Below are 14,752 nucleotides of genomic sequence, written 5' to 3'. Positions count from 1 at the left end.
GTGTCACCGTTGTTACTTGTGTCATGATTATCGCTGGTGTTGGCTACGAATTGGAATTAGAATGAAACATTTAGGCCAAAGGCCCAGCGCTGCATGGGAGCTATGAGGTCGTTCTGCGCTGAAAATAATGTTGAAACGGTTCTTAGGAGAGAGTTGAAAGTAATGTGGAAGAAAGACAATATGAACGGAGGTACAGTAAAAGGAATGGAAGGGGTTGCAGCTAGGAGCCGGCAGGACGCTGCAAAGAACCTAAAGTATAATGCCTACAGTGCACCGCATGAGGTTCTCTGATGGACTACCCTCCTACGGGGATTGGTTACGAAGGACAGACATTAATTATCTCTGCACAGATGGTCTCATAGACACAAGCCCTTTGGGTATCCTACTTAGTCCTACTCATATCCTCCACTTGAGTGCCACGTGAGGACGACGCCAGTTACAGTGGTAATTTCCGCCAGTGCCCATGTTGTACAGACACTGGCTGTGAAAGTATGATAATGGAGTGGAGATCATCTCTCTCTCTCTCTCTCTCTTTCTCTCTCTCTCTCATTATGGCTGTGGAGGTAAACAAAAGGAAGAAGAAAAGAAATTTATCCTCTTTGCAAGGTTAAATAGCTGCTTGCTTGTTTGAAGGGAACTAAAAAAAATGACAGGGTATTATTAATGATTGGTTGTGAAGAAAGCTAAAGGCATTTGATCATTTGTCCCTCTGCTATTAATGTTTCAAAAACTTCGTGCAGTGTTAATTAGATCATTGTTCGTGGGGTTTCTTGCGTTCACACATTTCGAGAATTAAAAGAGAAACATATCACAGTGAGAGACAAACAATAATGAAAATGGACAGCCTCCAAGTTGGAAAATTGTTTAGAAAACTAATAATGATTCATGAAAAAATAATAAAAATTCTATGGTGACATCAAATTGCTTTGAACTTAATGTTACTTGCATGACAACTCGTAATCTACTGGCTGTCTTTTGTTCAAAATAGTATTTTGTAGGGGAAAGGACTTTTTGCCTTTTCATGAAAAACGCCTTTTTTCTGTAAAGATTTAAATTGACACAGTGCTGACGCTGATATACAGCGTCAGCATTTCTACCTTCTGTTCCTCAAAGGCAACAACAAATATGTCACGAACACATTGGCAATTATTAAAGTACCACACTAAAAACGAAAAAGCTAATTAAAATAAACAAACATACTATTTTGAACAAAAGACAGCCAGTAGATTACGAGTTGTCATGCAAGTAACATTAAGTTCAAAGCAATTTGATGTCACCATAGAATTTTTATTATTTTTTCATGAATCATTATTAGTTTTCTAAACAATTTTCCAACTTGGAGGCTGTCCATTTTCATTATTGTTTGTCTCTCACTGTGATATGTTTCTCTTTTAATTCTCGAAAAAGATATGTAGCTCACTGGCATTCTGACTTGACAAAGCAGGAGTGTGAAGGTTTCCTTTTAATTGTTCAATTTTTTTATATTTCAAAGCTTACTGATTGCCATTGTCAGTGCTTATATGTTAAGACGTAAGAATTATATTTGCGTTTATGTTTTAGTAATGAAAGTTATCCGGTGAGTCTATTTTTTATATAATGGTGATTATTAATAAATTGGTTGTCTTCACAGATTAACTCAACATCATTCAAGATGGGAACATCCTTGAATTCCAGTGGACTTCGTTTGGAAGACCACAACAACCTCAAGTATGCCATCAGCCTGACCAGGGTTGGCCAAGAGCTCTTCTTACGAGTATTCAAGTGGGGCTACAAAGGGAGAAGTGCCAGCATAAAGAATGCTATTCTGGAACTACCAAGCTACACGAAAACAAGATTCAGGAAAGATTTCAACAACTCTCAGCGCGAGAAAATTGAAAATGGCGATCTGTTGTCTATGGATATAACGCTCCTGTACAAGTTACTCCAAATGGTGTGCGGATTGAGTGAACAGAGTGACAGCGTTTGGATAATGCCAGAGTCGGATTCCCTGGAATACTGCCTTTACTCGATCAAAATGAAGAGGAATGAGATGGCTCACGATGGGATGATGCTCTCATCGACGGAGCTGGACAGTATGATCGAGGAGTTGCGAGTACTGTTTCTAAACACGGTCGATAAGGCTAGTGTTACTTACAATGTGGACAGTGTGGAAAAGAACGATTTAATCCATCTCATTAACACTCGCTTAGATGCCATCAAAAACTCCCCATTGCCCTTGCCAACGCTGGCAGAGCACAAGAAAGAGGTGTTTTTGAACTGCAGAACATGCATTATCGACGAGGGTCGAAGAGAAATGGTGAGCGTGAGTGAAATCATTTGCGAAACGAGTGTTGTGCCTTGTTTAACACAGCAGACGGTAAATGTCAGTAACCTATACACAGAACCGAAACTAAGACGAGACGAAATGCAGATTACCCAAAGACAACTGTCAGCTGAGGAAAGTTACGTCGGCATCCATGAACTATTGGAAGCCAAGGAGTGTGACGGTTTCATCCCAGACATAATTGTGATATCAGCTTTAAATGGAATGGGCAGAAGTACCCTTTTGAAATATGTCTTTGGTAATGGACTGAACAATGTTATGAAAGGCACAGAATGCATTGATTTGTATCTCTATCTTGAATGTCGTAAAGTGAGTTTTTCTACTGTGGAAGAACTGACGTCGCTATTGCTACCTCGCACGTCATCTACGTTTCAGTCAGAGCAGTTTTCTGAGTGTTTCTTCTCAATTGATGTCCTTGTAATGTTTGACGACGTCGACGAGCTCGATTCCGATTCATTTCCAGTGTTTGAGAAGTTCGTAAGACTGATAACACCCAGGTCGAGGGTTGTAGTGACAGCCTCACGAGAAAAAGCAAAGGATGTCCAGAGGAAACTCTCATCTCTACACAAGAGGACAATGCTTCTAGAACTGGAGGGAATAACAGAAAGTCAGACACTAAAACACCTTCAAAAAGTTCTGAGAACCATTCCTGCCAAGAACCACAACCGTCATGAGCAAGAACTCTATGAACTTATAAAGTCTAAGTATCCCCAGTTACAGGAGCACCTGAGATCTCCAGAGGTCCTGGGACTTGTAGCATTTGGTTGGTGCTATGCACCGGACCGTATTAATGAGACGACCACGGTGACTGAAATATTCCTACTTGTTGAAGATCTCCTCGTCCATAAAATCTATTTGGATTTTTTAAGCTCTACTCTGCCCAGCATGCACGATCATGGCACCTTAAACTCAAATCTTTATGAACTTTTGCTGACGATCAGTAATGTGGCCTTTGATACCCTGAAGAAGGGACACTTTTGTGTTGAATCAGAAAACCTTCAGAGGATTGTCTCCAAATGTTCAGAATTGGATCTCCCTGGTAGGGTCATATCCTTGTTTCTTAGCTACGTAGAGGAGAACACTAACTCCCTCGCCCCTGTACGCAAAGTGTCCTTCCCTCGACGATCTACGTTACAGTATTATGCTGCTTGGTTTATAACCCAACAAATCAAGGAGGCTGATCCTTCGACCTCCATTAAAGATATCATGCGTACAACTGATTTCAGCAATGTTTCCTTACCCAATTATCAAGCCATGTTTAAGTACTTGGTGGGAATGTTTGCAACTCTCATTCCATCTGAGCTGGAATCTCGGGCAAAGGAAATTGTTGAAATTCTAAAGGAACTGCAAGTGAGTAAAGGATCCTTATGGTTACAGTATATAGAAGAAGCAAAATTGGAGCCGACCATAACTCTTGCAATATTGGAAGAAATGGGAGATGTTTGGGAAATTGAAGATTACTCTGTTTCTTTAACGCTCAAGAGTATTTTGAAATTGAAGAGGCCCTCCATATTAGTCCTGACAATCTGCAAAAATCCCTCAGACTTCCCCCATCTAGAACAGGTTCTCGTGTCCTGCAGAGAGTATCAGGAAATTAATATTTCCCTTCACGTTTACCAACATTTCTGGTCTGAGAAGACAGAATTCTCTGATCATTATCTGAGACTGCTGTTAGGAGGTAATTCCCCGTGTATACTAGAGCACTTCGCAGGTCGCTTGAGCGGGGAGGCCATGCAACTCCTGCCAAACTCACTGAAACGATTGGCGCTCCATATTACCCCAGACATGATTAGATCTCTGAATATATGTCTCAAGAAGTTGCCGATGCTGCGGATGCTGTATATCAATCTCGATATTTCGGAAACAGTTGACCCTTCCTCTGTTGCGCCTCTCAATACTGTAGGTGAAGCTGTAGTTTTATCCGTTGATATTTGGAGAGTTCACGATGGGATAGTTGAGTGGTCCTGCGATGTTGCAAAAGCACTGACAAATTCTTATGCTCGTTTAGTCCTCCGCCACAGTTCCCTTGATGTTAACAGTTGCTTTAAATGGTTGAGAGTTTTGCGGGAGAGGGCAATAACAGCGTCTTGGATAGTGGTGGGTTCCATATATGATGTTACGCAGGAAGATGAGCGCCAGCTACAACAATATGCAGTGAATGTAGGATGCAGAAAGTTTGTGTGGTTGAAAATATAGTTTTATGATACAAAAATCTGGCTAATTATTAATTTGACCAACATTTATAGACATGCTGGATCAGCTTATTGTATCAATTACTTTTTTTTTTTTTAGAGAATTGACACTAGTATTGTTTTTTCATTTTGCATTTGCAAAGAAGTGTTTGTTGATATAGAAAATTAATGACTATGCTTGAAAACTTGCATGATTGACATAATGTTTCCATGCTTGTTTATATAGTGAAATTTATTATCCATTTATAATAACTGTGATATGATACAATGTACCTGACATATTTTTATACAGTTTATTTTAATGTTTGGCCAGTGGGTATTGGCCTAGAGAGGAGATTAAAACGTATCTTCCCTCGTGTCATAAAGTTTGATGAAATATTTAGGCTTATAGAGTTTGAATGTGTTTATGATCAAGCGTTGATAATACTGCACCTGCCAATTGATTGAAAATATTCCTCAATAAACCTGATACCCTCACAGCAACTACTTTCCTTGTTCTCAGTATGTGATGTTTAGACTTTTAAGCCCTCTTATTTGGCCAAAACTCACATAAATACGCTATTCTGAAATTTCAGAGTCAGGGAAGTCTTAATATCTTTACTTTCATTTGAGTGTTGTCTACACCTTGATTACTATTTTGCTGTAACTTTGTGATACCTCTGTCCCAGCACATTAATATTACGTTATGAATTTTGTATTCAGCTTTAATAATAGCTCTGTATTATCTGTGTATATTGTCGTAATAATTTGATAAACAAGCATACAAGCTAATGTCTAACTTGAAGTGCTTGATTGGGATCAACTGTCTTAAAACTTGTTCTTAGTTTGTATTTTTTCTTATTTTGTTGGTTTCTTTTGTTGATTGATTGTAATATGTATGGAAACAGCTTTGTAGGTTTTGGGTGGGTTACTGTTACTCTTTCCAGTAGAAGAGACCTCTGTAAGGCTGACGACTTGGCTCCCATAGAAGGGCTCTGTTTTTTGTTTTATAATTATTTCCTCTAGCTTCTGTTGGGGCGCCCATCTAGAAACAATGGCTCTTTTATTTGACAGATACTATATCACCTTATGCAATATACCATACATGCACGCTAATGGCACATGTACAATATATCTACTTATTTACATATCTGTTTTTCGTGCATACATGCATGTTATGAATGGGTTTCACGGCTTGTACTTAGGTCTGTTTTCATTTAATCCTCTCTCTAAATCATATATATATATATATATATATATATATATATATATATATATATATATATATATATATATATATATTATATATATCTATATATACATATAGATATTAAAAAATTTTTTTTTATAAATTATATATAATACTATATATATATAATATTATAATATACTATATATATATATATATATATATATATATCTACTATATATATATATATATATATATCATATATATATATACTATATATATATATAATATCTATATATATATATAAATATATATTGTAATAGATATATATAGTGTGTGTGTCTGTGTGTCTGTGTGTATGTATGTATATAAACTTCTGGTTGTTTCCTAGTCAACTTCAAGATTTGTTACTTGAAAATGTTAAACTTGACTTTTCATATATTTATAGCACAAAAAAGTATTAATGTTATGCATTAATGTTATCTATTAACAACTGATGAGTAGTACGTTATTGGATACATGTTTCACTTTACGTTAAGTAATTTTCGTGATATATTGCTCTTGTCAATATTTATTAGATATATAATTATCCATATTTTATAAAGACTACTGTGTTTACCATGACTACACCACTTTGTAATGCCTCCTTGTTATTTTTACTTGTGTGCATACAGTGCCTATATCACTATACAGTAGTTGTATACAGTATTACGTTTTTGCATCACAATTGTTATTTTGCTTTCAGGTTATTTATTTCATACCTTAAGTCACCTCTTCTTACCTCCTGTGAAAGCTTTGTATAGTGTAAATAGATGTTAAATTCAATTTGACAATCATATGAACTGTAGTTGTTATTTTCCTCACCCTTAGACTGCGAAGATGTACTATATTACTATAGAGATTGTTATCATCATGAAAACCTAATACTTTAATTAAAGGTACAGAATGTACCTACATGAAGATGCTGCTGTAATAGTGAATCAACGGCTGCAAAAGACTGAAAGAATGAGAAAGGCTGAATGAATACTTCAGCCTCTATCACTCACTTGGATTGGTGAATGATTGAAAGTCAAATGCTGCAAGATAATGCAGTCTAAACTGTATGCAGACATGAATGTTACTGATCTTGCATTTGAATTCTGACCTTTTTTTTTTTTTTTTTTAGCTCTTTACCTTCCTAAAGAGAAGAACATGTAATCAGAGAGGAAAGTATAATTGTACTGTATTTTGTACTAAAAACAAAAATATTGTAGCCTACTATCTAAATGAAAAAGGAAGTAAATGAAATGAAAATTCTAAAGAGACATTTTTTCTTTTTTTAGTAATGATAACGAGTTTCTTGATATGGATATAAATAATTTAGCTTTTTTTGCCTGTTGTTTTTGTAAGTGAAATGCATCTAAGTAAAAATAAAGCAATTAGTACTGTGCGTAGTCGACAAGAGTTCACTGGCAGATGTTATGAAATCCTCATATTTCTCCACTGGCTGTTTTATCAAGATTACAATACATATTCAAGTAATTTCAGAATGACATAACACTTCAGTATATGAAGGACATTACATTGCTCAGTATTTTATTGTTTAAGATAAATTGAAAATAAAGTAGTAGGGTTCCGGAATAAGATTAAGTGAGAGACTGCTTCTATTCAAAAGTGAAAAGCAGAAATATTGAAGTAAGATAGATAACAGTCGTGGATCAGTTATCGCCTTTAAATAGTAAAAGTATTCAGATTGGTTGATTGATTGATTAATTAGTACTTGCTGGCGTCGTAACAAAAGGTATTCAGAAAAGAAAGGAGCAACTTATGATGTTTGAAATAGGAAGAATTAAAGTCAACAAATTGAAATGATACTAGAGGAGAATAAATATTAAGTATGAACAGCTACATTTTATTTATTGAGAAATAAATAAAATGTAGCCGATAAAAAAATTAATAGTCCTTATTAACGAACAACTGCAATGCACTTAAAAAGTGTTTTGGAGTAAGAAAGCAACTCTATATTTTTCATTCAAATTTGTCAGATTTCCATTCATCTACATTTACAAGATTAACAACAAATATATCTATCTAATGATGAAAGCTGGGATAGATGGCCATCCAATATTGGCGTGTCTGTACTGTCACTGAAACAAACACTTTTACCGACTGGTACTATTTTAAATGGAAAAGAATAAGTTGAATAAAATAAAATAAAATAAATCCCTAAAGAAATTAAGCAAATTGTTTGAATATTGACTCTTTGTGGGCCTTAATGTGTAAAGAGCTAACTTAGTTCTCTGGTTCCGGTAGGACTAGAGACGTAAATTTTAAAGAAGAAGAGGAGCAGGATAACCGTAAACAATCGCCAGGTCCAGGAACCAGCGGGGAAGCTTTGACAGAACCAGGTGTAGTAGGTTTGTGACAATACAAATTGCATCCATTTTAAAGCCAAAATGAAGGAAGAAGAAAAGAAAGAAGAGAAAAGCAAAGTTAAGCACAGAGATCTGCTGTACAAACTCATTATTAGGTAAGTAGTTTATTAGCTTAAGCCAGACTCACTGTTAGGAGGCTACGTTACCTAGCTAGCCTACTACCTATGGTACCGGTGTGTCTATTTTTTTTTTTATAGTCTTGCAGCATATCGAGTTGTGAACATAGAATTGGTTGTAAGTTTTGATAATTCTCAAATTCCCAGTTAGTTATTTAACTTAGCAAAAATTTCAGTTTTTCAAAGTGTTCTTAAACCCAAATTACTCTAGGATACCTACCTAAATCGGACTTTAACATAAGGTAGCCAAAGTCCAGAGGCCTAGGTAGACCTAGTTTGTTCTAACATTTTGGGAGAGAATGGAAAGGGGGAGTAGCAAAACACGTTTTTTTTTTTTTAATGAAATGAAGACCTGGATGAGACGTGAATCGTGAAACACTAGTAGCCTATTAGGGTAAACAACCGACTGGACTGGCCAACTCACTGACTACTGCATAGGGTAAACAACTGCTTGGACTGGGCAACTCACCGACTACCACGGCTAGGCCACCCTCTGAAAAAGTACTTTTAGGGTAAATAATCACAGACGATCCACCATCATCATGCTGGCCGGGTCTTATTCATTTGATATTTAATTGGTGAAACAAGAATACAATTACAACTCTAAGCATACCATTCCAAAGATTGAAGTTTCGTCAACATAATGTGATATACCTATGAAAGCCCCATACGAACTAAAATAAGCATGTGACGCTCTTCGTAAAATATGTTTTCAAGGCAGTTTTGAAATCCATTATGGCGGCTACCGTGGGATGTACAGGTTCTGATCAGTGACGACAATCATCTTTCCCAGCCTTCCCAGCAGTCATTTGAACAATGTTAGCGTATTTATGTAACGTTTATTGATCTTACTCAAGATTGCAGTTGTAATCAGCACATTAAAACAACATTTTGTTGCCTATATTAGTGAAAGTATGAAACTTTTTATTCCCGGGGTTATGGTTTGAACTGAATTCATTCTTACCTTGTAATCGGTGGTTTTTATCCTTACTGCCATCACAACTGAAACTCCACAGTGCTTATTTGATTGTTATTATACACATTTTGGTCTCAATTCACTCCACATTGCACTTTAAACAAGTTGCTGTTCCTGGTTTCTAAGCGCGCTTGCCACAAACACAGTTACGAACAGCAGACGACGAAACTGCAAAGTTTTATTCCCTAAATTGTTTACTTCACTCGTTATTTAGTTCAAATTTACTTTGTTATTTAAACATTTTAATTTAATTCATGTATATTATCCCTTTTTTGCAACCAAATTACCCCGAAAAATTACAGATATTTCTAAAGTAGATACAATCAAATGGTTCTAACGTTTTCGTACATCTGGCTGCCGAAAACCAGAGGAACGACTATGGATAAGTGGATTATATAGATATTTTTTTTTTTGCTTTTTTATTTTTGCTAGCACTTTTCATTGATTTCAGTCTATATTAGTATTTTGAATTTCTTTAATAACCGTATGCCAGAAATAAATGTAACCTTTAATGTTTGCATGCTAAGAATGGCAAAATCATCGTTGCCACATTAGTGGAAGCTTCACGCATACGCCGATTCATTATTATAAACTGTTTCCATGAATTCTAGTTGTCATAGTAATGCAATAATGATAAAATTGCTTTAATATTTATGTATATATACTTCCAATACATAGCCTAATTTCACCAATTTCAACGTTTTGTGTGTAGTCTTATACCCAGTTTAGAGGGTCAACACTTACCAATTGGCAACAGAGAGAGAGAGAGAGAGAAAGGAAGGCGAAGGAACGAAGAAGGAAAGGGGTGAAGGGTGGAGGGAGGGTAGGTGGAGCTTTTTACGCGTGTTCGTATTCATTTCTGGATAATGGAGTTTTTGTCTCTGGTACAAGGTCAAGTGTCGTTATTCTTTACGATTAGTGATTCACGATACCCTTATAAATTACGGCACTGGGTGTAATGCTTAATAGCAAAATCTCGTTCTGATACTTCTTTCTACTGAAAAATTGTCAGTTTCCTTGGATCCCAGACGGGCATCGTCATTGGGTATAAGTGGTGTGCGGATTTAGCACGTGGAATGGAAAGTTTTTTTGACATAAGTGACTGCAAACATCGATATGGCGTCAATCTTCTACATTTTTGGTGTTTTAAGTAAAAATTTTGAAAGCATCATGGAGGTATGTTTGCACTGCGCATGGCTAGACTTTCATTAACCTCTGTTTAATCTTAAAATATGACCTTAATTTCTAACTTCGGAGAAAATACTTACTTCTAAAGGATAGTAGAGGTTTCGAGCTGTTGCTCTCACCACCGATGACTCCGTGATTGGTGCCCATCTCTGGTTTCAGGACGTGTTAAAGTACTTTTTCGGAGGGTGGTTCCACATGCAGTCAAAACTGGATCAGCTAGTCCTGTCGGTTGTTTCCCCTAATGAAAGTCTAGCTATGTGCAGTGCAAACATACCTCCATGACGTTTTTGAAATTTTTACTTAAAACACCAAAAATTTAGAAGATTGACGCCATCTCGATGTTTGCGGAGTTACTTGTGTCAATAAACTTTCCATTCCATATGCTAACTCACACCACTTGTACCCATAGATGCTGAGGCCCTTTCTTCACAACAATCGTGCACAATGACGACGTCTGTCTGGGATCCAAGGAAACCCATGTTTGTTCATGAAACTTACCTGACAGATATATATATAGCTGTATTTTCTGAAGTCGACAGAATTTAAAAATTCGCGGCACACGCAGTGGGCGGCCAGGTGGTAGTACCCATTCCCGCCGTGGGAGGCGGATATCAGGAACTATTCCCATTTTCTATTCATATTTTTTCTGTCGCCGGTCGGTAAACAACTGTTTACAGACCTCCGCCTAGGATTTTGAAAAACTTCATTAGCCGCTTAAGTATCCTAATTATTCTTTCGATTATTAACTTGGATTTGTGGCTAGGCATACGCTATCGTAAATTTTTTCATTGCATTTGATGTCTGAAGCTAGTTAGCCTAGTTTCAGACTTTGTTGTCTGCATGGTAAGGTGAGGCTACCGGAACTTTCGGTAGACACTCGCTTAGTATATATGACGTTTACATGTTTTCTTTGCATAAGTTCAATGTAATTAGTGTAATGTGTGACTGATTACGGAAGAAGGAGGATTCATGTACGCATTTTAGAGCGTGTTAGAATCAGGAGTTTTCCTCCACAGTAAACAGAAGTTAGAAATAATGAACCTTCTAACTCCTGTAGATTTTATTTTGCCTAACCCTGTGGTATGGCTTACGGGCCTAGAAGAAGTGTCTGCTAGAGGATTACATCAAGTAATCTTAGACTAAAGTGCTCGCTCTCCAATCAGTGTTGTGAAGTGTAGTGCCCCTTGTGTTGTGGAGGGGGTGTCAGATCGGCCCCATAATGCCTCTAGGCCTGGACCTCTGTCGGACTCCCAGGACTCAGGGAGAGGGCATGTCGAAAGCCGCAAGAGGGTTACGGGGGCTCCCCACCGATCTGGCGTCCCTTCGGCAGGCCCTGTTGACGCTTCCCAGGCTGCTAAAGATCGTGCACGTGCACGAATCTTGAAGGATTGCTTCTCGTCCTCCGAGGCGTCCTCCCCGCGCAAGGGTTGGAGCTCTCGGAAGGACTCGCGCCCTCTAAGAAGCTTTAGAGAAGGGGACGCTTCACGTCCTCTCTCTCGTCAGGAGGGAACGTCAGATCGGCCCCATAACGCCTCTAGGCCTAGACTCCCAGGAAACCAGGGAGAGGGCATGTCAAAAGCCGAAGGAGGGTTACGGGTTTTTCATGTTGATCTGGCTTCCTTTCGGCAGGTCCTGTTGTCGCTTCCCAGGCTGCCGAAGATCGAGCACGTGCACGAATCTTGAAGGATTGCTTCTCGTCCTCCGAGGCATCCTCCCCACACAGGGGTTGGAGCTCTCGGAAGGACTCGCGCCCCCTAAAGAAGCTTTAGAGAAGAGGACGCTTCACGTCCTCTCTCTCGTCACGAGAGGATGAAAGAGTCCTATGCCCTGTCAGGGCTCTCGAATTTTATTTACATAAACGAAGGAAGTGAGAGCTCCTTCGGGTAATTTATGGTGCTCAGGAAGGGACCACATTTACCCTTTTCGAAGAATGCACTGGCTCTTTTCCTAAGGGACATATTAAGGAGGCTCATTCATCTTGCAAGAAGAGTGATTTGAGCCTCCTGCGAGTGAACGCTCATGAAGTTAGAGCTGTTTCAACCTCGCTAGCATTCCAAAAGAATTTGGTAATCAAGGACATTCTTGATTCCACCTTTTGGAGGAGCAACTCAGTATTCGTCTCCTCTCCTCATGGCGCTCCGTATACGTTATGTAACGTTCGCTTTACTTCGAAAAAGCAAGCTGATAAGTTTGACGGCCGGCAAGCTGCTTTGCACAGTCAAACAACTTATGTCTCTGGTTCGGCATAAGAAGGGCAATTTAGACGTGAGGAAGCTTTTGGAGGTGCTCGACGTCCTATAAGTAGAGACATTCTCCAGGACGCTCGGCAAGCACCTTGCGAGGGTGTCTTTCGGACGCTCGGCGTTCCTTTGCTGAGTGCGTTTCTGGAGATGTTTTTTTGCATTACTAAGACGCAAGTTGTCGCACAGGCGGCCACTGTCTTTGTAAGAAGGTATGAAGGTCTTTAAGGCCCGTCTTGAAGACGAAAGCCATACGTCTTCCTTTAGTGTTCACACACTTCAGGAGCAGCGTGCGGTTCTCCATGGAGACTCGCATGAGGACGTCCCTTGAAAATATTCAACGTCATACGCAAAACGCGGTTCGTCATAACATTGAGATGTTGGCAAGGTCGCTCGCCAGGACGCCTCTTGGCGGGCTTTGCATGCATCAGGGCGCTCAACGAGATCCTCTCTGAAACGTCGTTCAGAAGACTTGGTGTTCTCTGCTCAGACACGCTTGCAGCTAAGCAGGACGTTTTTTGAGGACGCTCAGCAGGACGCTTTCCAGGACGCTATGCAGGACGCTTTTGAGGACGCTCGGCAGGACGCTTATGAGGATGCTTTTGTGGACATTCGCCAGGACGCTTCGGTGGAAGCTCGGCAGGACGCTTTGCGAGAGAAAAGACTTGTTGAAGGCGTCTTGTTTGCTGTTCAGGACGTTTCTTAGGACGCTTGACGCTTTCTAAACGCTCGTCAAGAGGAGGTTTTTTCAGGACTCTCCACAGGACATTCCTTTACAGAAATTTTTAAAAAGGATTCGGAGTTAGCGGAGAGACATACCCGAATTTTTTTCTTCGATCCCTCTTTTCTCTTCATCGATTTCTCTGAGAATCGGGAAGATTATATACTCGGATTCCTGGGTGACTTTCGGTCATGTTAAAGGGTTTTCCCCTATTAGCAAAGTGCTAATAGTTTTGTCAAGTCAGGACGTTTTCCCCATTGTCAAGATACTAAACGTTTTGTCATTTAAGTGGGGGACCCCTCATAAATGGGGTAGTTCTCATTGACATAGATTTTAACGTTTTTATCGTTTAAGCGGATAAACTCATTAACAAATTTCGGAAGAGCTCTCATTCATTTTCAGAGGCTCATCCGGGGAGTAAGAAAAAGACTTGTAGACTAGATCCAGGAAGTCTTATGTCCAATATCATAAGAACATTGAACGGTCCTTTTTCGATCCTCGGTTCTCTCTTGATGATCTCTATTCGAATATTACTCCCTTTTCTTGGCAAAGAGTCTTGGCAAAGAGTCAAGGAGTTTCTTTTAAAAGTCTCATTCATTAGAACGTGGACAGTCGTTTTCCTTTCTTTCTCTCTTCCTCGTCGAGGAAAGATGTAGTAGAGAATTTGATGTTCAAAATTACTACAATACTTACGTAGTTTATCTTTGCGTCATTTTGCTAACGCATGGGTCAAGTCATATACGCATATCGTATTTACCTCTGCGGATAGAAGCCGAAAGAACTGTTGTTCTAATGGATTTATTTGACACTCCCTTCAACCTTCCAAGAGTTTTCGGAGTAAGAACAACTCTTCAGGTATTGTTACGACAACAACTCAGCTTCTGTATTTAGCGAATTCTGTTTCGTTTAAATAGGCCTGCTTGAGAGTTTCCTTTTGCTCGATAATATCATACCTATTCCTTCGTAAAGGGAGTAGCTGGCAACTCAGGCAGATAGTATTCTGTTCACCATTGAAGCTTTCCTTCGAGGAAGACTTCTCCTTCACTCTCTTTGATAGAGATCGAAGGTGGTCGATCTCCAATCCTTATTTTGTTTTCTTGAAGGAAAAAATTTAGGATGGAGATCGTTGTTCAGAATCCTATAAATATACTACGTATATTAACCTCGCGACATGATTCTACTAAGCAGTTGAATTGTCCGAGGGGTAGGCGCATATCCTAGTTATTCTACGGATTGCGACTTAGACGAGAAGTATTCTAATTGAACTGCAACTCGGGGTTGCCTGCAACCTCCCAGGAGTTTGTTTCAATTTTATATACTTATGGTTTTGTCACGACAACACCATTTCAACTTTTATATTTACCGAAATTCGTTTCGCCAAAATATAATTGCTCGAGCATATCTTTTATGCTCG

General features: G+C 38.7%; 2 protein-coding genes across 2 annotated transcripts in view; both read left to right on the top strand.

The window, feature by feature from the left end:
* LOC135219160 (uncharacterized) overlaps positions 1-5,754 on the top strand; it is a 7,210-nt gene extending 1,456 nt beyond the window's left edge. The window contains exon 2 of the mRNA XM_064255684.1: positions 1,631-5,754. Within this exon, the coding sequence (XP_064111754.1) occupies positions 1,652-4,519 (2,868 nt within the window). The 5' untranslated portion in view covers positions 1,631-1,651 and the 3' untranslated portion in view covers positions 4,520-5,754. The remainder of the gene's footprint in view (positions 1-1,630) is intronic.
* A 2,250-nt stretch (positions 5,755-8,004) lies between these two features.
* The window catches only part of LOC135219159 (cleavage stimulation factor subunit 1-like), a 150,893-nt gene continuing 144,145 nt past the window's right edge, over positions 8,005-14,752 (top strand). Inside the window, exon 1 of the mRNA XM_064255683.1 lies at positions 8,005-8,192. Coding sequence (XP_064111753.1) covers positions 8,119-8,192 — 74 coding nt within the window. The 5' untranslated portion in view covers positions 8,005-8,118. The remainder of the gene's footprint in view (positions 8,193-14,752) is intronic.

Source organism: Macrobrachium nipponense, chromosome 1, assembly GCF_015104395.2.
Source record: "Macrobrachium nipponense isolate FS-2020 chromosome 1, ASM1510439v2, whole genome shotgun sequence".
NCBI lineage: Eukaryota > Metazoa > Arthropoda > Malacostraca > Decapoda > Palaemonidae > Macrobrachium > Macrobrachium nipponense.
This window is presented reverse-complemented; position numbering and strand designations above follow the sequence as displayed.